Source organism: Oncorhynchus tshawytscha, linkage group LG20 (genome assembly GCF_018296145.1).
Source record: "Oncorhynchus tshawytscha isolate Ot180627B linkage group LG20, Otsh_v2.0, whole genome shotgun sequence".
Classification (NCBI taxonomy): domain Eukaryota; kingdom Metazoa; phylum Chordata; class Actinopteri; order Salmoniformes; family Salmonidae; genus Oncorhynchus; species Oncorhynchus tshawytscha.
The window spans coordinates 24,208,767-24,232,535 of record NC_056448.1 but is presented as its reverse complement, the minus strand read 5'-3'; the positions used below and the strand labels follow the sequence as shown (position 1 = coordinate 24,232,535).

At 43.2% G+C, this 23,769-nt stretch overlaps 1 protein-coding gene across 3 annotated transcripts in view; it reads right to left on the bottom strand.

Moving 5' to 3' along the window:
- The window catches only part of sfswap (splicing factor SWAP), a 139,734-nt gene that overhangs the window by 98,360 nt on the left and 17,605 nt on the right, over positions 1-23,769 (bottom strand). For all 3 annotated transcript variants that reach the window (XM_024382237.2, XM_024382238.2, XM_024382239.2), the window contains exons 5-7: positions 22,331-22,550; positions 8,946-9,040; positions 7,906-8,074 (exon numbers count right to left, since the gene is read on the bottom strand). In XM_024382237.2, the coding sequence (XP_024238005.1) occupies positions 7,906-8,074; positions 8,946-9,040; positions 22,331-22,550 (484 nt within the window). The remainder of the gene's footprint in view (positions 1-7,905; positions 8,075-8,945; positions 9,041-22,330; positions 22,551-23,769) is intronic.

The window sequence follows — 23,769 nt, the reverse complement described above, 5'->3', positions numbered from 1 at the left end:
CTGGTGGTGGTAGCGGACTATAAACCTTCAATCTAAGCCTACAGGATAGTGGGCGCTCCCAGGCCTGAAAAAAATAAATAATAATTCCACTACCCAAGAATAGCAAAGCACTTTTTACTGGTTCAAACAGCCAACCAATCAGCCTGTTACCAACCCTTTGTAAACTTTTGGAAAAAATTGTGTTTGACCAGAAACAATGCAATTTCACAGTAAACAAATGAATAACTAACTTTCAGCATGCTTATAAGGAAGGGCACACAGCATGTACGGCACTGACGAATGTTTGGCTGAAAGAAATTGATAATACGATGATTGTGGGAGCTGTTTTATTAGACTAAAAAGTGCAGCTTGACATTATCGATCATAGTTTACTGCTAAAAAAGATGTGTTATGGCTTTACACCCTGTGCCAAATTGTGGATGGACAGTTTCCACAGAGGGTGTTCTTTAATGCTGGGTTTCCCCTGGGTGCACGTTTTGGTTTTTGCCCTAGCACTACACAGCTGATTCAAATAACAAACTCATCATCAAGCTTGAATAACGCACAGTACTTCATAGAGCCATGACTACATGGAACTCTTCCACATCAAGTACCTCAAGCGAGCAGTAAAATCAGATAAAACAACACCTCACGGCACAACGTGGACTGTGGAGACATGGACGCACACACACAATCACACATTGCAGTATTGTACATTTTATATGGTCTTTGTTTTAATAATAATAATAATAATAATAATAATAATTTAATAAAATCTTGTATGATGTATTGTTTTATTTATGATGTAGGTTGTTGTGACGTAATAGGTTTATTCCTGTTTGGACCCCAGGAAGCTTTGGCAGCAGCTAAATGGGGATCCTAATAAATACTAAATACTAAAAGCAAAATTGTGGGAGTTGGGAGGATAAGGGCTTCCGGTTCAGCATACAACTGTGTGTCTGTGAGCGTGTGTCTGAGCCTGCTGATCTGTGCATTATATACTCAACAGGGTCTTCTACTGTGGCAGTGGTTTCCCTCCCTGATGGAGCGTACAGGATGGAGAGGGACAGAAAAAGGGAAGGAGAAAGGATGGTGGGAAGGAGGGAGGAAGAGGAAGCAATGGAGAGGGGGAAAGAGAGGCTTGTCTTGTCAAAGGGAAAACTGGATGATATTAACTCATTAGTCACCGCTCTGGTCGACTGTTATGAAGACCCATCCAATATGCATAAGGCTGGAAACCTATAGGAGAGCCATCATTCACATGGTTTATATTTATTTGCTCCATCCCTCTTGATGCCGAGTCAATGGTTAGGATTCATTGACAGATGCTAATCTTTTCTATTGTTATATACAAGAATGAGATGAAAATACAAAACGTAGGAAAGGAAGAAAAGAGAGAGACAAAGAGAGAGACAACAGAAGGAGGACTGAAGAGGACCCCATGTCCATGCTGCTAAGTTACAGTTGAAGTCGGAAGTTTACATACACCTTAGCCAAATACATTTAAACTCAGCTTTTCACAATTCCTGACATTTAATCTTAGTAAATATTCCCTGTCTCAGGTCAGTTAGGATTACCACTTTGTTTTAAGAATGTAAAATGTCAGAATAAAAATAGAGAGAATTATTTATTTAAGCTTTTATTTCTTTCATCACATTCCCAGTGGGTCAGAAGTTTACATACACTCAATTAGTATTTGGTAGCATTGCCTTTAAATTGTTTAACTTGGGTCAAACGTTTCGGGTACCCTTCCACAAGCTTCCCACAATAAGATGGGTGAATTTTGGCCCATTCCTCCTGACAGAGCTGGTGTAAATGAGTCAAGTTTGTAGGCCATCTTGCTTTCACACACTTTTTCAGTTCTGCCCACAATTTTTTTTTATAGGATTGAGTTCAGGGCTTTGTGTTGGCCACTCCAATATCTTGACTTTGTTGTCCTTAAGCCATTTTGCCACAACTTTGGAAGTATGCTTGTGGTCATTGTCCATTTGGAAGACCCATTTGTGACCAAGCTTTAACTTCTTGACTGATGTTTGAAAATGTTGCTTCAATATATCCACATAATTTTCATACCTCATGACGCCATCTATTTTGTGAAGTGCACAAGTCCCTCAAGCAGCAAAGCACCCCCACAAGGTGATGCTGCCACCCCCGTGCTTCATGGTTGGGATGGTGTCCTTCGGCATGCAAGCCTTCCCCTTTTTTCCTCCAAACATAACGATGGTCTTAATAGATATTATGGCCTTTTTTTTCCCCATCAGACCAGAGGACATTTCTCCAAAAAGTATGATCTTTGTTCTCATGTGCAGTTGCAAACCGTAGTCTGGCTTTTTTATGGTGGTTTTGGAGCAGTGCTGGGTGACCTTTCAGGTTATGTCGATATAGGACACGTTTTACTATGGATACAGAAACCTTTGTACAAGTTTCCTCCAGCATCTTCACAAGGTCCTTTGCTGTTGTTCTGGGATTGATTTGCACTTTTTGCACCAAAGTACATTCATCTCTAGGAGACAGACCGCGTCTCCTTCCTGAGCGGTATGACGACAGTGTGTTCCCATGGTGTTTATACTTGCATACTATTGTTTATACAGATGAAAGTGGAACCTTCAGGCGTTTGGAAATTCATTCAAGGATGAACCAGACTTGTGGAGGTCTACAATTTTTTTTCCCTGAGGTATTGGCTGATTTCTTATGATTTTCCCAAGATGTCAAGTAAAGAGGCACTGAGTTTGAAGGTAGGTATTGGAATACATCCACACCTCCATTTGACTGAAATAATGTCAATTAGCCTATCAGAAGCTTCTAAAGCCATGACATCATTTTCTGGAATTTTCCGAGTTGTTTAAAAGGCACAGTCAACTTAGTGTATGTAAACTTCTGACCCACTGGAATTGTAATACAGTGAATTATAAGTGAAATAATCTGTCTGTAAACAATTGTTTAAAAAATTACTTGTGTCATGAATAAAGTAGATGTCCTAACCAACTTGCAAAAACTACAGTTTGTTAACAAGAAATTTGTGGAGTGGTTGAAAAACAAGTTTTATTAAATGACTCCAACCTAAGTGTATGTAAACTTCGACTTCAACTGTAGGTGCTAGAGTGTTATTTGACAGCAGGATTAAGCCACAGAGCTGCTGTTCTGAAAGCACAGTCACAGCACATCCATCCATCCATCATCCTCCACTGGCCTCTCTCTGACCCCGAACCTTAACACCACACAGAGCCAAGAGAGCTCCTCAGGATCCCACCACCTCAGCCTTACAGCCTTGTGTTTCTGACTCAAACGTATTTTCTCTCCAAACCATATACTTTAGCAGACAAAGTGCTGCTCCTTCCCCAGCCACTCCAAATGGTAATCAATCATTTTCATGGGCAGCCTCTTGAGCACAGCGCCACGAGTAGTGTTGAGGTTCAAGAACAGTCTCCAATCAATACCCATCAGGCCAGTTTGTGTCTGGTGAGATGCTTACAGCACTGAACCTGGGATTGCAATCCAAACCAGTCAGGGAGCAATAGATTAGAATAACTTTAATTCCATCTCTGTGTTGCTCTCTTGGGAAAAACTAAAAGTGGGACTGAAAAAGTGTGCAAAACAGAAAGTCGGCCTGCGAACATCTGCTGATTAATAAAAAAGCCCACTTACTGAATGCATAATGATTCATAACCTGCAGGGTAACAGCTTGTTGATCAGGGAAAACGTTCACTGGTAGCAATTGTTTAAAGTGGGGTGGGTGAAACTGACAGACAAACTGCTTCAGCAGAGGAGTGTCGGTGAGTCATTGTGGATGGATGTACAGTACAGTGTATTGTGAGATGCTTGTCTGTGGACTGTTAAAACTAGGCCGCATTGCCTCATCGGGCCTCTGAGGTCAAGACAGATTGGGACGCATGTCACCCAACAGGAATGGCACTGGATTGGAAAGCTGCCGTTTTATGGGCTCCTGACCAGTTGTGCTATTTTGTGTGTTTTTCTGTGCTGGTCGTAACTTTTTTTGTCCATAATGTTTCCGCCATTGTTTCCTGTGACTGAAAGGAGCTTCTGGCCATCAGAACAGCAATCACTAACCTTGATTTGGATGAATAGTTCTAGTTCAACGAGTCGGCGGTGCAGGACATACTGCTCACCCCAGACCAGGCCTTAGTCACCCAGACTCGGAGAAGAAAGATGCGGCAAAAGCGAGGCCAAAGCGCGGGCACCCTGATGAAACTATGTTGACAAGTGAATAAACCGCCTGTACCCTCCATTCTACAATCACTGGAGAACAAACTGGAAGAGCTCTGTTCAAGACTCTCCTATCAGCGGGACCTGAAGAACTGTAATATCCTGAGTTTCTTGGAGTCGTCGCTGAACAAGGACATGGATAATTTACATCTAGCTGATTTTCTATGCATCGGCAGGACAGAACGGAAGCTTGGGTAAGCTCAAGGGGAGAGGTGTGTGTCTCTTTGTCAACAACAGCTGGTGCGCAATCTTTATTATTAAGGACATCTTGAGGTTCTGCTCGCCTGAGTTAGAATACCTCATGGTAAGCTGTAGACCATACTATTTACAAAATAGTTTTTAATCAATATTTTTCATACAGTAGCTGTCTATTTACCACCACAAACCAATACTGGCGCTAAGACCACACTCAACGAGCTATTTAGGGCCATAAGCAAATAAGAAAATGCTCATCCAGCGGTGGCGCTTTAAATGCAGGGAAACTGAAATCACTCTTAGCTCATTTCTAAGAGCATGTCACCTGTGCAACTAGAGAAAATAATTAATAAAACACTCTAGATCAACTTTAGACCACGCATAGAAATGGATACAAAGCTTTCCCTCGCGGATGCTAAGCTACAGGACTGTTTTGCTAACAAAGACTGGAATATGTTACTGGGATTTCCAGTATTACCGGCATAGCACTCAAGCGTGCACTGAAAACATGGAGGTGACTACACCATAGTGCCCTTCAAGCTCATCACTTACCTAAGGACTCTGGGACTGAACGCCTCCCTCTGGAACTGGACCCTGGACTTCTTGAAGGGCCGCCCCACGTGGTGACGGTAGGCAACAACACATACGACACACTGACCTTCAACACGGGGACCCCTCAGGGGTGCGTGTTTAGTCCCCTCCTGTAATTCCTGTTCCACATCACTAAGGATCTATCATGCTCCACACACATCAACACAGTCGTGAAGAGGGCACAACTCCTCTTCCCCCTCAGGAGGCTGAAAAGATTTGGTGCAAAAAGTTCTACTGCTGCACCATTGAGATCATCTTGAATGGCTGCATCACCGCTTGGTATGGCAACTGCTTGGCATCTGACCGCAAGGCGCTACAGAGAGTAGCGCATACAGCCCAGTACATCACTGGGGCTGAGCTCCCTGCCAACCAGGACCTCTATATCAGGGAGTGTCAAAGGAAGCCCCCAAAATGTTTTAAATACTCCAGCCACCCAAGTCATAAACCCTTCTCTGGTACTCAATGTATAGAGCCAAGTTATCGTTACTCATTGTGTATTTATTATTGTGTGTTATTACTTTTCTATTTTCTTTCTCTCTGCATTGTTGGGAAGGGCCAGTAAGTAAGCATTTCACTGTTCGTCAACACCTGTTGTTTACAAAACATGTGACCAATGCAATTACATTTAAGAAAGAAAAGCCTAGTCTTCATAGTGCATTCTTGACAGCTTCTTGAAATTTCTAGGGAATGTTGTCAAATCATCTAAATGGCCCCCGATGATTGTATTAGAATGTAGAATGTTCCAATATTGCAACAGACAATCCATAGACCAGCAGAATGGAAGGGAATAAGTAATAGAGTCAGGTCAATCAGATGACACCACGAAACACTCAAGGTTAAAGGAACTAGGCCCAACCTACCTTCATGCACTAAGTTAAATCAACTTAAAATGAGCTCCAAAGCTGAGCGCTTATGGAGTATGGGTAGTTGAGAACCGCCCAAAACTGTTACACAATCTTAACTCCTCTTGCCTAATTCTCATTCAATACCTGCCTCATTGGCAGATACTGGAGGATCACATTGAGCAGTCTATTCCTTTGGTGCCTTTGATCATCTCCAGTCTGTTTTACAGAGATTCTCCCAGAGAACTGGCGCCATACACAGAAATCTAAGTCGGATCTATGGGAGCAAAATCTTTCAAAAATGATTATCTTGTCACCATAAGCCAGCACATTAAAAATCCATGTCTGTACTGTTGTGTGATGCTGTGGTGGCGGCGGCAGTGGTGTCAAAGTCGGGAGTGTTAAGCAGAGCACCACTCTCCCTCCCTCTCTTTCCCACCTCATGAAGCCAGTGGAGCTCTTCAAGTCATGTTAATTAAGACAAATCAGTACAATCAGCTTGAGCTGTCTCTTCCAAGCACCAGGACAATTTCTCAGTTTCCAGTTCAGGCAAAAAGAGGGGAGACGGGGTTGACCCTAGAAAATACAACCAGCCAAATTGTGAGGAACATCTCTCAAGGACAAATAGGGTAGCCTGGCACCCCATATCACACCCAGCACCTTCAACATCCATCACTTACAATTCATGCAGACAAGAGAGAAACTGGCTAAGATTTAAGCAAGAAATGAAATGGTGATTTTGTAGCCTCGGACACCCTTTCGAAGGATGGCCCTGCAAGACAAGTGATTCTGTGATGTTGCAATTTTTCCCTAGATTTGCTTGAGCAAAAGTACTGTTCTGCAGTGAGCACTGAGCTAAAGTTAGAGTGTTCCTGTGTATGTTGCTTAGGATGAAGAGTGTATGAGCTGAATAACAGTGGATGTCTTCAAGGGTTTGGGTCAAGCGAGAGAGGACCCATTTGGCTGTAGCACTAGGGTGGAGAAATGGTTGTGATGGGTGGGTGGGTGGGTGGGTGGGTGGGTGGGTGGGTGGGTGGGTGGGCAGCCAGAAGAGAGCAGGAAAATAAGTGGAAATTATGTCTGCATTTAGAGGGAGCAAACACATCTGTGGGGCGGCCAGACAAACAGCTTTGGAATCAGTCCACCGGCCTTCAGCACAAAGCAAACACTGCAGTCAATGAAAAGCGAGGAAAATTAAGTTTGTCAGCACATCCAAAACAGCTCTGAAAATGAACGGGGCACTTCAAGGATAAGAAATGAGTGAAAAATACCTTCTCTGAGACTTTGAAAAGTGTTAAGAACCTTTATGTACTCACAATCCCCCAAGGACAAGTGGTGAAAATCGCTTCTCGATACAGTCTATGCTGACCAAGCTGAATTTCTCAGGTTGATCAACATTGCACTGCTCTAGTGATGAAGGGCGTTCTACTATTGAACTCCTGGTAGAGGACATTTCAGCAGTGTAATGAGTCATGGGCCTACAGGAGACCATGTTAATGAGCTTTCCACGATGAGCTGCAGGGTACCCTCCACAGCTACAGCCCCTCTGGCCACACTCCACATCATCAATCATCACAATCCAACACTGCTGCCAGTTCATCTCAATCTCAAGTACAGCCCAGAATCTCTATCAGAAAAACTGGGCATATTTGATCTAGGTACTTTATGTTGATCTCAGCAATTTGTGAAGACAATCTGTGACATGAATAACTGAAGATTTGCCAGTGGGAACATGCCTGATCAATATTTTGTTGATTCAATGTACCTTTCCCCTGTACATTCTAATCTGATATGAACACCAATATCCCTCTCAAACAAAGAGAATTCTAACAAGTGGACCATTCTTCTCGCCTCCAGGGGTTCCGTGATCAATACTAGACAATTGAGTGCCACTCTGCCTGTGAGACAGAGCTCTTGTCGAAAGGGAAATGAAAAAGAAAATGGGAAGAGAAATGAAGTGGACCAGGACTAAACTGAGATGAAGAGGCTCCCTCGGAGCCAATATGAATACTCCTCAGGTATTGGATTTCACAGTTGCCCAGTTCGACTCTCATAGATGAGAAACTGTACTCACAGTCAGCTGTGTACTCTGCCGGTGTGGCAGGCACAGCCGGCTCTGCGGGTACATCCTCTGGCTTGGTTGCCATGGCGGAGGCAGCTGCAGCGGCAGCTCCGTTCTGTTCCTGTCGGGCTTTCCGGACCAGCGCTGCCAGTGGATGGTCTGGGTCCATGACTTGGAGAGGCTACAACACAAATAGATCTGGTTAGAAGGCTTATAACAACAATCAGCAGCTATTTTATTAGCCTCAACAATGGGAAGATATAGAGTTGTGAAACTGTGAGACACCTCTAGCTTATGTGAGGGCAACAAGTCAAGGCAGAGAAACAGTTTATTTATGCTATATTTCTCTATGTTATGTGGTATAACCTACTTATCGCAAGTCATTTATTAGTGTGGCCTTTGAATAATTTATAAACATACTGTTGATTTATAATGGTGTCTCCAGCCTTATGGTGTGCAATCTGGTGTAATCAAAAAGAGTTGGCATATGAGTTATCAAAACCCTTTCAATGAACAGACTTCACAGTTCTAAAGGAAAGATGGCATTCTCTTGATATTCAGGTCTAAAGCACTTTGAAGTGTGATGCTTTGAACTCAGGCCAAATTGTACCATCGAATAGAACAACTTAACAATAATGTGCTATTAATTCAGAAGTGTATGGGCTTTTGAACATTAAAAACCTAACCATTGGCGCAATTACCAAATGGTTAAACCCTATATAAAAATGTAATATGAACATTTAATAGACATATTGTGGGTTGGAAAGAACAGGCAAATCCTCTATAGATGGGAGATAATTGATCCAGAAAGGCCCTCAGATGAACTCAGTCTATTTGTCTGAATAAAACAGAACAAAGCAATATAGTGAAGAATTCACAAGTGCTTTTCACAGTAATGGTTTCCAATAATCTCAGCCCAGTGTACAGTAAAATGCACCTCTCAGACCATCTTCAATAGATGAAAACGCTCAGGGAAAATAATAAGCATTAAGGTAGAGGTCATGTTGGGCCAGGTAAAGTACACACTAGTCAGAGCACACACTAGTCCTTACCTTCATCAGCTCCTCAAGGCGAGAGCTCTTCTTAGGAGCAAACAGGCTGGGGTGGAGGTAGTTGCCATCCCCATCATCATCAGAATCATCAGAGTCTACAGAAAATATATTGAAGTATGAATGAAGAATATTACAAACAAAAAACTTATTTAAGCAAGAAGTAGGTATTGGTCTGAAGCTGAAAAATAAAGAATTCACAATGCCACGATCAACTGGTCCATCTTAAAGGCATTCCTAGCGGACCGGGAGATATGTGGCTAAAAGGAGTGCGCCTACTGCGCTGGCCAATCGGAGAGCTCAAATCACCGTGCTTTAAGTTTCCACGATCCCCGGTCACAGCAAAGATTGATACTATCCTACATGATACCATAAATTCTAAAACCATGACCAGTGAGACACTGTAAAAGAATACAGCAAATAACTGCTGTTTTTATGAGTGAGTTCATGTCTCAACAAGTGTAGTGATAGCTCTGCGTTTTTATTATTTTAGCAGCTTGTCGTGTCTATTTTAATATCAAGGAATATTTCACATTCTCTGGTCATATGAACAACATGAATTTGTGCACGAGGTAGACGCGAAAACTGTGTCCCCTCTCACCAGACTGGTCTCATAGACTAGACGTAACATAGTCAATTTAAATCCAGGACAATCAGATTAGTATGATATGTTAAGTTGGGTATGGATAGATGTTGTATTGATATGTAGGCCACGTGTGCCTTTTTTACATTGATTTAGTTCTGTTGTTGAGCTGTTCTGGTCTGTTAATGTTCTGTATTATGTCATGTTTTGTGTGGACCCCAGGAAGAGTAGCTGCTACTTTCCTAATAAAATACCAACACAGATGGTTGTGAGTTCGAATCTCATTACAGGCAACTTTATCATTTTAGCTAATTAGCCACTTTTCAACTACTTACTACTTTGCAACTACTTAGCTAACCCTTCCCCTAACCCTTTTAACTAACACTTCACCTAACCTTAACCCCTCAACCTAACTCCTAAACTTAACCCTAACCTTAATCCTAACCCATAGCCTAGCTAACGTTAGCCAGCTAGCTAACATTAGCCACCTAGCTAGAATACATAACATATCATGCATTTTACAAATTTGTAACATTTTATACGTTTTGCTAATTCGTAAATTATAATACGAATTGTAATTCGTAACATATCGGAGTGTTTAGAATTTACATGCATAAGATTACGAAATGAGTCAGCCTCACCTGGTCAGCCTCACCTGGAGGAAAGGAAGGAGAGAGCAGGGACCATGAGAGGCTGACACTCTGCTGTTCTTTCCCTCGCTCGGCTGAGACTAATGCAGCGTTCAAAACAACTGGGACCTCGGAAATCTCCGACTTCCAATGCTTAATTTGAGCCAGATCCGCCACCTCTCCGATTCGTACTGTTTTGTTCCGGAACCTATTTGGCAAGATCTGGTACCTCTCATGGCATGAAAAATAATTTCCACTTTTTGCTATGTAAAAATTATAATAAAGGCAATCAATATGTCATTAATTCTCCTGCCCCCCACAAAAAAAACTAAGTGAAAAAGTAGATTTTCAGCACGGGCCAGATATTCTGAGTTGATTCAAGTTGGGCCGGACAGGACTAACCTAACCTATGTTTGAAACCAATGCTTGGGAGTGGCTGTGTGATAAGTGCACCTGTATCTCTCACAGAACAAGAATGAGATTAACTTTATATGATCTCTCTCCCTTTCTCTGCTCTGATAGACATGAGCTTGCAACTCTCATCTCTCCAGCATTGCAATTCATTTATTTCCCTATAGAATCATAGATTTGCCAAAGTTATAGAATTACAGTTGTCTGTTCAGAAATAAATGAAATAATTCAGAATAGCCTACTACACCATGAGTAGGCCCATAAATTAGCCACCGAGGATCAATAGCTTCTTTTAAAAAAATAGCCTAGCTGTGGATTGTGTGTAGCCCAATAAGGCATAGCCTACAGTCGGGAGCATGCGGCAAATCTGTCAGTGAACAGCATGCAGATAAAAACAGGCCTTTCGCAATATTAAAAATGCAATCGAGGGAAAACACAGGTTGGAAAGCAAATGGCACCTGCTGAAAAGAGAAGACTAGAATCCGTATGTAGTAATAAACTTCAAAATATTGTTTTACAAAGTAAAACAAGAGAGAGATAGGCTTTTGGCACGAACTCATCGGACATCACTGGAGAGTGAGCTGTGGATAATTGGGTGAGTCGGTGAAAGTGGAAAGCATTTTTAAGACTATAACTTTCTCCTCATATTGTAGCCTACAATGTGTGTCCACACACACCTAGGCCCTGACTACTGATGGATTTAAGACAAAGTTGTTTTTATTGATGTCAGTCAAAGTAGCCTGTCATTTCGATAATTTGTGCAGTATTAAAAAATATTCTGCCAGTCATGTAAAAAGACTTAGAATTGCATGACATACTTTTATAAAAAGGCTACATTTTTTCCTAATCCAAGGCTACAAAATGTTTTTCTTATGTGTGCAACTTCTGTATGTGCCTCAACTCTAATGCTCTATGCCACTACGCAAATGTGATGATTTACAGTACAAGTCAAAAGTTTGGAAACTCCTACTCATTCAAGGGTTTTTCTTTATTTTTACTATTTTCTACATTGTAGAACAATACTGAAGACATCACAACTCTAAAATAACACATATGGAATCATGTAGTAACCACGAAAGTGTTAAACAAATACAAATATATTTTAGATGAAATTCATCAAAGTAGCCACCCTTTGCCTTGATGACAGCTTAGCACACACCAAGCAGACACCTCGACGGCCATGAAATAACTTAATTTGACTCTATGTAAACTGGAAACCACATATTTTGAGGCTGCATTTATTGTAGCTGGGGATTTTAACAAGGCTAACCTGAAAACAAGGTTCCCTAAATTTTATCAGCATATCAAATGTGCGACCCGGGCTGGCAACACCCTGAATCATTGCTACTCTAATTTCCGCGACGCATACAAAGCCCTCCCTCGCCCTCCTTTCGGCAAATCTGACCACGACTCCATTTTGCTGCTCCCAGCCTATAGATAGAAAGTAAAACAGGAAACGCTCATGCTCATGTCTGTTCAACGCTGGTCTGACCAATCCGATTCCACGATTCCAACCAGAAACCGTGCATTGATGGCAGCATTTGTGCAAGACAGAAAGCACAAACAAATGCTTTTATTCATGGCAAGGTGACCGTTTACAAACAGTGTAGCTATTCCCTCCGCAAGGCAATCAAACAAGCTAAGCATCAGTGTAGAGCCAAAGTAGAGTCGCAATTCAACGGTTCAGAAACGAGACGAATGTGGCAGGGTCTACAGTCAATCACGGACTACAAAAAGAAAACCAGTCCCGTCGCGGACACTGATGTCTTGCTCCGAGACAAACAAAACAAGTTCATTGCTCGCTTTGAGGACAATACAGTGCCACCGACAAGGCGCACTATCAAAACCTGTGGGCTCTCTTTTACCGCAGCCAACATGAGTAAAACATTTAAAACGTGTTAACCCTCACAAGGCTGCCGGCACAGACGGCATCCCTAGCCGCGTCCTCAGAGCATGCGCAGACCAGCTGGCTGGCGTGTTTACGGACATATTCAATAAATCCCTATCCCAGTCTGCTGTTCCCACATGCTTCAAGAGGGCCACCATTGGTCCTGTCCCCAAGAAAGCTAAGCTAAATTACTATTGCCCCGTAGCACTCATTTCCGTCATCATGAAGTGCTTTGAGAGACTAGTCAAGGATCATATCACCTCCACCCTACCTGACACCCTAGACCCACTCCAATTTGCTTACCGCCCCAATAGGTCCACAGACGACGCAATCGTAACCACACTGCCCTAACCCATCTGGACAAGAGGAATACCTTTTTAAGAATGCTGTTCATTGACTACAGCTCAGCATTTAACACCATAATACCCTCCAACTCGTCATTAAGCTCGAAACCCTGGGTCTCGACCCCGCGCTGCGCAACTGGATCCTGGACTTTGACGGGTCGCCCCCAGGTGGTGAGGGTAGGAAACAACCTACTGATCATCTAAACAGGAGCCCCACATGGGTGTGTTCTCAGCCCTCTCCTGTACTCCCTGTTCACCCATGACTGTGTGGCCATGCACGCCTCCAACTCAATCATCAAGTTTGCAGACGACACAACAGTGGTTGGCTTGATTACCAACAACGACGAGACGGCCTACAGGGCTATAGGGAGGAGGTGAGGGCCCTCGGAGTGTGGTGTCAGGAAAACAACCTCACACTCAACGTCAACAAAACAAAGGAGATGATCGTGGACTTCAGGAAAGAGCACCCCCCTATCCACATCGACAGGACAGTAGTGGAGAAGGTGGAAAGTTAAGTTCATCGGTGTACACATCACGGACAAACAGAAATGGTCCACCCACACAGACAGGAGGCTGAAGAAATTTGGCTTGTCACGAAGAACACTCAAACTTTTACAGATGCAAAATCGAGAGCATCCTGTCAGGCTGTATCACGGCCTGGTACAGCAACTGCTCTGCCCACAACCGTAAGGCTCTCCAGAGGGTAGTGAGGTCTGCACAATGCATCACCGGGGACAAACTACCTGCCCTCTAGGACACCTACACCACCTGATGCCACAGGAAGGCAAAAAGATCATCAAGGACAACAACCACCCGGGCCACTGCCTATTCACCCCGCTATCATCCAGAAGTCGAGGTCAGTACAAGTCCATCAAAGCTAGGACCGAGAGACTGAAAAACAGCTTCTATCTCAAGGCCATCAGAGTGTTAAAACAGCTGCCAACATAGACTCAATATCTAGCTACTTTTATAATTCACATTTGGATGTAACAAATGTATCACTAGTCACTTAAACAATGCCACTTTATAGAATGTTTACATACATTACTCATCTCATATGTATATACTGTACTCTATACCATCTACTGCATCTTGCCTATGCCGTTCGGCCATCGCTCATCCATATATTTATATGTACATATTCTTATTCATTCCTTTACACTTGTGGATATAAGGTAGTGGTTGTGAAATTGTTAGATTACTTGTTAGATATTACTCCACGGTTGGAACTAGAAGCACAAGCATTTCGCTACACTCTCATTAACTTCTGCTAACCATGTGTATGTGACCAATAAAATTTGATTTGACACGCTCACAGAATGGGAATTTGAGTGCTGAAGCTTGCAGCGCAGAAAAAAATAATCTGTCCTCGGAAGCAAAGGCATGGAAGCAAAGTCAGCACAAGAACTGCTCATCCGGAGCGTCATAAAAAGGATTTCCATGCCCGAGCAGCCACACAGAAGCCTAAACTAACCATGCGCAATGCCAAGCGTCGGCTGGAGTGGTGTAAAGCTCGTCGCCATTGGAATCTGGAGCAGCGGAAACGCATTCTTTGGAGTGATGAATCACACTTCAAAATCTGGCAGTCCGACGGACAAATCTGGGTTTGGCAGATGCCAGGACAACGCTACCTGCCCTAATGCAAAATGCGTACTGTAAAGTTTGGTGGAGGAGGATGGTCTGGGGCTGTTTTTCATGGTTCGGGCTAGGCCCCTTAGGTTCAGTGAAATCATAACGCTACAGCATACAATGACATTCTAGACGATTCTGTGCTCCCAACTTTGTGGTAACAGTTTGGGGAAGCTCCTTCCCTGTTTCAGCTTGACAATGCCCCCGTGCACAAAGCGAGGTTCATGCAGAAATGGTTTGTCGAGATCGGTGTGGAAGAATTTGACAGGCCTGCACAGAGCCCTGACCCTGACCCCATCGAACACCTTTGAGATGAATTGGAACCCAAACTGCGAGCCAGGCCTAATTGCCCAACATCAGCGCCCGACTTCACTAATGCTCATGGCTGAATGGAAGCAAGTCCACACAACAATGTTCCAACATCTAGTGGAAAGCCTTCCCAGAAGAGTGGAGGCTGTTATAGCAGCAAAGGGGGGACCAACTCCATATTCATGCCTATGATTTTGGAATGAGATGTTTGACAAGCAGATGTCCACATACTTTTGATCCTGTAGTGTATTTGGCCGGACCTTCATACAATGCCTTCGGAAAAGTATTCAGACCGCTTGACCTTTTCCACATTTTGTTAGGTTACAGCCTTATTCTAAAATTGATTAAATTGTTTTTTCCTCATCAATCTACACACAATATCCCATAAAGACAAAGCAAAAACAGGTTTTAGAAATTTTTGGAAATGTTTTACAATAAAAAAAAAGAAATAAGACATTAACATACCTAAGCATTAACAAGCTTGGAACACCTGTATTTGGTTGAGTTTCTCCCATTCTTCTCTGCAGATTCTCTCTAGCTCTGTCAGGTTGGATGGGGAGCGGCACTGCGCAGCTATTTTCAGGTCTCTCAAGAGATGTTTGATCAGGTTGAAGTCCAGCCTCTGGCTGGGCCACTCAAGGACATTCAGAGACTTTTCCTAAACCCACGCCTGCATTGTCTTGGCTGTGTGCCTAGAGTCGTTGTCCTGTTGGAAGGTGAACCTTCATCCCATTCTGAGGTCCTGAACACTCTGGAGCGGTTTTCAGCAAGTTTATCTTTGCGCCGTTCATCTTTCCCTTAATCCTGACTAGTCTCTCAGTCCGTGCCGCTGAAAAACATCCCCACAACATGCTTCACCATAGGAATGGTGCCAGGCTTCCTTCAGACGTGACGCTGGGCATTTAGGCCAAAGAGGTGAAGCTTGGTTTCATCAGACCAGAGAATCTTGTTTCTCATGGTTTGAGAGTCTTTAGGTGCCTTTTGGCAAACTCCAAGTGGGCTGTCATGTGCCTTTTACTGAGGAGTGGCTTCCGTCTGGCCACTCTACCATAAATGCCTGAGTGCTGCAGAGATGGTTGTCCATCTGGAAGGTTCTCCCATCTCCACAGAGGAACTCTGGAGCTCAGTCAGAGTGACCATTGGGTTCTTGGTCACCTACCTGACCAAGGCCCTTCTCCCCTGATTGCTCAGTTTGGCCAGGTGGCCAGCTCTTGGAAGAAGTTTGGAACCACCAAGACTCTTCCATTTAAGAATGATGGAGGCCACTGTGTTCTTAGGGATCTTCAATGCTGCAGAAATGTTTTGGTACCATTCCCCAGATCTGTGCCTCGACACAATCCTGTCTCGGAGCTCTACGGACAATTTATTTCACCTCGTGGCTTGGTTTTTGCTCTGACATGCACTGTCAACTGTGGGACCTTATATATGCCTAATCAACTGAATTTACCACAGGTCTACTCCAATGAAGTTGTAGAAACTTTTCAAGGACGATCAATGGAAACAGGATGCATCTGAGAAAAATGTCGAGTCTCATAGCAAAAGGTCTGAATACTTACATAAATAAGGTATGTTTATTTTATATATATTTGCAAACATTTCAAAAAATCTTTTTTCGATTTCTGGGGTATTGTTGAGGAATATGTTTAATTCAATCTATTTTAGAATAAGGCTGTAAAGTAACAAAATGTGGAAAAAGTCAAGGGGTCTGAATACTTTCCGAATGCACTGTATCTGGCCGGCAGGAACATAGCTCCAGCCGGCCAGATAAGTTCGGTCCACAGGTTGGCCAGCTAGCCAGATCCCATCAAATAATACCAATATATTGTCTATATAACGTCAATATAGTTTGACCTTGGATAGAAAGGGATTTTGCTCAGGGTTGAGAATGTGATCATGTTCTAAGAGTCTAATATTGGCATAATTGAGTGCCATGGGAAAAAGTGGGAAAAAGTTACTTCTAAACATAACTGTTTTTTTGCGAGTACCAGCTCTGCTAGGCCTCTGACACATGAGGAGCTAGGCAGAGAGTCTGTAGGGCGCTGGTCCAAAAAGAAAGTCAGAGTACATAAATAATGTCAATAGAGTCCCTTGTGAAGGAGGGTAAAGAGGAGATGCGACTTGAGAAATGAGTCAAAAATACTGGATATCTGTTCTGTCAGGCTCCCTTTTCCGGTTAATAATAGATCATCCGGGGGGGTTAGTAGGGCATGAATGGACTTTAGGGAGTGCATATATTACAGGTGTCACAGGGTTATCCACTTTCATAAAGTTGTACTCGTTCATACTGATTTCCCCTCTGTCAAAATATAGCTTGAGCTTAGGGCTGGGCAATATCAAATTATTTCGAATTTATGCTTTAGCGTATTGTTCCAAATGCCTGGATCACAAGAGGTTTATCTTTTTTTTCTTAGTTTTTATGAGTGTTCTGTCTTTTTGGTCTTGTCTGCTTTGCTGCTTCAGTCCAGTGTACACTGTGCTCGTTCCCACTCGGACACAGACACCGAGCCCCTTCCCCTACCACTCACAACAAAGACGAATAACAACATCCTCTCTGACAAGAAGCAGTTGAAACTCGCTATTTGCATTTGAGGTTTGGTCCAACAGAATCTGTAAAATGGACACCGAAACGCTTAGAGATATTGTTTTACTGTAATAGACAAAAACCTTTCTAACAACACCCTTTTCATGTCTCAACTCACAAAATGTAGAACAGAGCAGACCCTACTAAAACGAGAGTATCAATGAACATGTATCACATACCACTAGCAGCATTTTAGCCACAGACTTATGTGCTAGCTGTCTAGTCTGTGTATTATAAAATGTGCAATGAGCATAAAAAGGCACATTTATATAAGAATTGGCAACACGTTCTCATTCTGAGAAATATGCATGATGAATGGAAACAGGATGCCCTGAGCTTAAATTCAAGTCTCATAGCAAAGGGTCTGAATACTTATGTAAATAAGGTATTTCTGCTTTTAAGTAATATGCACACATTTCTAAAAAACAGTTTTCACTTCGTCATTATGGGGTAGTGTGTGTAGATTGATGAGGATTTTGTATACATTATATACATTATTATATTTTAATGTATAAAATGTACATTTGAATGTATTTAATGTATTTAATGTAATTATTTTAATAAGTCTATTATTCCTCTGAAGAGTGAATTAGGCTGTTTGAGAAGGTTATTATTATTTTAAATAGAACAGACAAACATACAGTGGGGCAAAAAAGTACTTAGTCAGCCACCAATTGTGCAAGTTCTCCCACTTAAAAAGATGAGGTCTGTAATTTATATCATAGGTACACTTAAACTATGACAGAGAAAATGAGGGAAAAAAATCCAGAAATCACATTGTAGGATTTTTTCTGATTTTATTTGAAAATTATGGTGGAACATAAGTATTTGGTAAATAACTAAAGTTTATCTCAATACTTTGTTATATACCCTTTGTTGGCAATGACAGAGGTCATGTAGTAGGTCAAAGCTGTGTGCTGGAAAACCCTGGTAGAGCATGGGTTTAGTAGGCATTGTGGTGCTCATGTGAATTTAACTTATTTTTCAGCCTCAGACCAATACCTCCTTCACATTTATTTTTAGTTTTGTTTAATGTCCATGGTTTTTACACTGGAAGGTAATATTCTGTTAAAGCTGCATTATACAAAATTTCCACATGCAAAGGCAGATTTGCCATTAGTCTGTCATTAGCAGTGCTATTGTAACCTTCAAAGAAAAATATCAAAATGTTTAATCTGAAAAAGGTTATCTGTAGGAGGGATGTATATGGTAGAGGCAATTAAGCTTGGAATGTACTGAGTGAAGGAAAGACGATCACATCTTGGCAGGCACTGATAAGGGTGGGGAGCTGTGGATTAGTGAGGAAGGGGGCCGAGGTCAGGTCAGCTTCCGGCGCCGACAGAGATGGCCGCCTCGCTTCGCGTTCCTAGGAAACTATGCAGTTTTTTGTTTTTTTTAACGTTTTATTTCTTACATTAGTACCCCAGGTCATCTTAGGTTTCATTACATACAGTCGAGAAGAACTACTGAATATAAGATCAGCGTAAACTCACCATCAGTACGACCAAGAATATGATTTTCACGAAGCGGATCCTGTGTTCTGCCTTTCAACCAGGACAACGGAATGGATCCTATGCGGCGACCCATAAAAACGACTCCGTAAAAGAGGGAAACGAGGCGGTTTTCTGGTCAGACTCCGGAGACGGGCACATCGTGCACCACTCCCTACCATTCTTCTCGCCAATGTCCAGCCTCTTGACAACAAGGTTGATGAAATCCGAGCAAGGGTAGCATTCCAGTGGGATATCAGAGACTGTAACGTTCTTTATTTCACGGAAACATGGCTCACTGGAGAGACGCTATCGGAGGCGGTGCAGCCAGCCTCCGATATCTACCAAGAGAATTCTCTTCGATTATAATCACAGCCGTATATATCCCCCCCCCAAGCAGACACATCTATGGCTCTGAACGAACTTTATTTGACTCTTTGCAAACTGGAATCCATTTATCCGGAGGCTGCATTCATTGTAGCTGGGGATTTTAACAAGGCTAATCTGAAAACAAGACTCCCTAAATTTTATCAGCATATCGATTGCGCAACCAGGGGTGGAAAAACCTTGGATCATTGTTACTCTAACTTCCGCGACGCATATAAGGCCCTGCCCCGCCCTCCTTTCGGAAAAGCTGACCACGACTCCATTTTGTTGATCCCTGCCTACAGACAGAAACTAAAAAAAGAAGCTCCCATGCTGAGGTCTGTTCAACGCTGGTCTGACCAAGCTGACTCCACACTCCAAGACTGCTTCCATCACGTGGACTGGGAGATGTTTCGTATTGCGTCAGATAACAACATTGACGAATACGCTGATTTGGTGTGCGAGTTCATTAGAATGTGCGTTGAAGATGTCGTTCCCATAGCAACGATTAAAACATTCCCTAACCAGAAACCTTGGATTGATGGCAGCATTCGTGTGAAACTGAAGGCACGGCATCCACAGCCGCGCCCTCAGAGCATGCGCAGACCAGCTGGCCGGTGTGTTTACGGACATATTCAATCAATCCCTATACCAGTCTGCTGTTCCCACATGCTTCAAGAGGGCCACCATTGTTCATGTTCCCAAGAAAGCTAAGGTAACTGAGCTAAACAACTACCGCCCCGTAGCACTCACTTCCGTCATCATGAAGTGCTTTGAGAGACTAGTCAAGGACCATATCACTTCCACCCTACCTGACACCCTAGACCCACTCCAATTTGCTTACCGCCCAAATAGGTCCACAGACGATGCAATCTCAACCACACTGCACACTGCCCTAACCCATCTGGACAAGAGGAATACCTATGTGAGAATGCTGTTCATCGACTACAGCTCGGCATTCAACACCATAGTACCCTCCAAGCTCGTTATCAAGCTCGAGACCCTGGGTCTCGACCCCGCCCTGTGCAACTGGGTACTGGACTTCCTGACGGGCCGCCCCCAGGTGGTGAGGGTAGGCAACAACATCTCCACCCCGCTGATCCTCAACACTGGGGCCCCACAAGGGTGCGTTCTGAGCCCTCTCCTGTAATCCCTGTTCACCCACGACTGCGTGGCCACGCACGCCTCCAACTCAATCATCAAGTTTGCGGACGACACAACAGTGGTAGGCTTGATTACCAACAACGACGAGACGGCCTACAGGGAGGAGGTGAGGGCCCTCGGAGTGTGGTGTCAGGAAAATAACCTCACACTCAACGTCAACAAAACTAAGGAGATGATTGTGGACTTCAGGAAACAGCAGAGGGAACACCCCCCTATCCACATCGATGGAACAGTAGTGGAGAGGGTAGCAAGTTTTAAGTTCCTCGGCATACACATCACAGACAAACTGAATTGGTCCACTCACACAGACAGCATCGTGAAGAAGGCGCAGCAGCGCCTCTTCAACCTCAGGAGGCTGAAGAAATTCGGCTTGGCACCAAAAGCACTCACAACCTTCTACAGATGCACAATCGAGAGCATCCTGGCGGGCTGCATCACCGCCTGGTACGGCAACTGCTCCGCCCACAACCATAAGGCTCTCCAGAGGGTAGTGAGGTCTGCACAACGCATCACCGGGGTCAAACTACCTGCCCTCCAGGACACCTACACCACCCGATGTTACAGGAAGGCCATAAAGATCATCAAGGACAACAACCACCCGAGCCACTGCCTGTTCACCCCGCTATCATCCAGAAGGCGAGGTCAGTACAGGTGCATCAAAGCTGGGACCGAGAGACTGAAAAACAGCTTCTATCTCAAGGCCATCAGACTGTTAAACAGCCACCACTAACATTGAGTGGCTGCTGCCAACACACTGACACAACTCCAGCCACTTTAAGAATGGGAATTGATGGGAAATGTAAAATATATCACTAGCCACTTTAAACAATGCTACCTAATATAATGTTACGTACCCTACATTATTCATCTCATATGCATACGCATATACTGTACTCTATATCATCTACTGCATCCTTATGTAATACATGTATCACTAGCCACTTTAACTATGCCACTTTGTTTACATACTCATCTCATATGTATATACTGTACTCGATACCATCTACTGTATCTTGCCTATGCTGCTCTGTACCATCACTCATTCATATATCTTTATGTACATATTCTTTATCCCCTTACACTGTGTATAAGACAGTAGTTTTGAAATTGTTAGTTAGATTACTTGTTGGTTATTACTGCATTGTCGGAACTAGAAGCACAAGGGTTTCGCTACACTCGCATTAACGTCTGCTAACCATGTGTATGTGACAAATAAAATTTGATTTGATTTGATTTGTTAAGGGAGAAGGAACAGTTTATTGCCCGCATCCCTTAATTTCCTGCCTAGCAACAGAGATGTAATCTTTAGAGAGAAGGAGGAGATTCCAACCCAAATTGGGGTATATATATTTTTTATTTAACCTTTATTTAACTAGGCAAGATAGTTAAGAACCAATTCTGATTTACAATGACAGCCTAGTAACAGTGGGTTAACTGCCTTGTTCAGGGGCAGAACAACAGATTTTTAACTTGTCAGCTCAGGGATTCGATCTAGCAACCTTTCAGTTACTGGCACAATGCTCTAACCACTAGCCTACCTGCAAAATATATACTACCACTGGTGAAACCATGTCTTTGTCTGTTCAACTGTTAGATCCTTTGGTTGAAGTTTTTATAGTGTCCGTCGAGTTCGTACTCTGATATTTAGAAACTAACAATACTATAGTTGCATACTACAGAAATAAGTAGTCCATGTATTCTGAATTATATTAATGTATTCTGTTGTTAAAGGGACACTTCAGGATTTTGGTAATGGAGCCCTTTATGTACTTCCCCAGTCAGATGAACTTGTGAATACCATTTTTATGTTTCCGCGTGCAATAGATAAAGGGCTTCATTGCCAAGATCCCGAAGTATCAGTTTAAAATGTATTCTGTGCCACTGTTCTCTAAGATTTCCACATGAAGCATGTATTAGATAGTAACATATACTATGTATCCCATGATGTACAACTCATTCTATATAAACCCTTTTTGTTCATCTCTGTGACTCACCCTGTAAGTCCTGCTTGTCAGAGGCAGAGGTATAGCGGCCCTCCTTCATGGCCTTCAGGATGTGTTTGTAGTAGGGGTTCAGGTAGTGTTCGAAGTTCAGGAAGTCAAACTGGGAGTTGCCAGACTGCTTGGCTTTCAAAACAATCTCAAACTGGGCCCCCTGCAGGCACACAAAGTTGGCGGTCCTCTCAATGATGGCATGGGTTTTGGTGGTCGCTGGCTGGAAAGGGGAAGAGGACACACACTAAGTCAAACGAAATGTGGGGTTAAGGATAGGTGACAACCTGGTGATGTATGTATCAAGCAAGAGTAGGAATGCGGATCTACAGTCGTGGCCAAATGTTTTGAGAATGACACAAATATTCATTTTCAAAGTCCGCTGCCTCAGTTTGTATGATGGCAATTTGCATATACTCCAGAATGTTATGAAGAGTGATCAGATGAATTGCAATTAATTGCAAAATCCCCCTTTGCCATACAAATGAACTGAATCCCCCAAATATTTCCACTGCATTTCAGCCCTGCCACAAAAGGACCAGCTGACATCATGTCAGGGATTCTCTCGTTAACACAGGTGTGAGTGTTGACAAGGACAAGGCTGGAGATCACTCTGTCATGCTGATTGAGTTCGAATAACAGACTGGAAGCTTCAAAGGGAGGGTGGTGCTTGGAATCATTGTTCTTCCTCTGTCAATCATGGTTACCTGCAAGGAAACACGTGCCGTCATTATTGGTTTGCACAAAAAGGGCTTCAGAGGCAAGGATATTGCTGCCAGTAAGATTGCACCTAAATCAACAATTTATCGGATCATCAAGAACTTTAAGGAGAGCGGTTAAATTGTTATGAATGCTTCAGGTCGCCCAAGTCAGTCCAGCAAGCGCCAGGACCGTCTCCTCAAGTTGAATCAGTTGTGGGATCGGGGCACCACCAGTACAGAGCTTGCTCAGGAATGGCAGCAGGCAGGTGTGAGTGCATCTGCACGCAGAGTGAGGCGAAGACTTTTAGAGGATGGCCTGGTGTTAAGAAGGGCAGCAAAGAAGCCACTTCTCTCCAGGAAAAACATCAGGGACAGACTGATATTTTGCAAAAGGTACAGGGATTGGACTGCTGAGGGTAAAGTCATCTTCTCTGATGAATCCCTTTTCCAATTATTTGGGGCATCTGGAAAAAAGCTTGTCCGGAGAAGACAAGGTGAGCGCTACCATCAGTCTTGTGTCATGCCAACAGTAAAGCATCATGATACCATACATGTGTGGGGTTGCTTCTCAGCCAAGGGAGTGGGCTCAGTCACAAAATTGCCCAAGAACACAGCCATGAATAAAGAATGGTACCAACACATCCTCCAATAGCAACTTCTCCCAACCATCCAGGAACAGTTTGGTGACAAACAATGCCTTTTCCAGCATAATGGAGCACCTTGCCATGAGGAAAAAGTGAT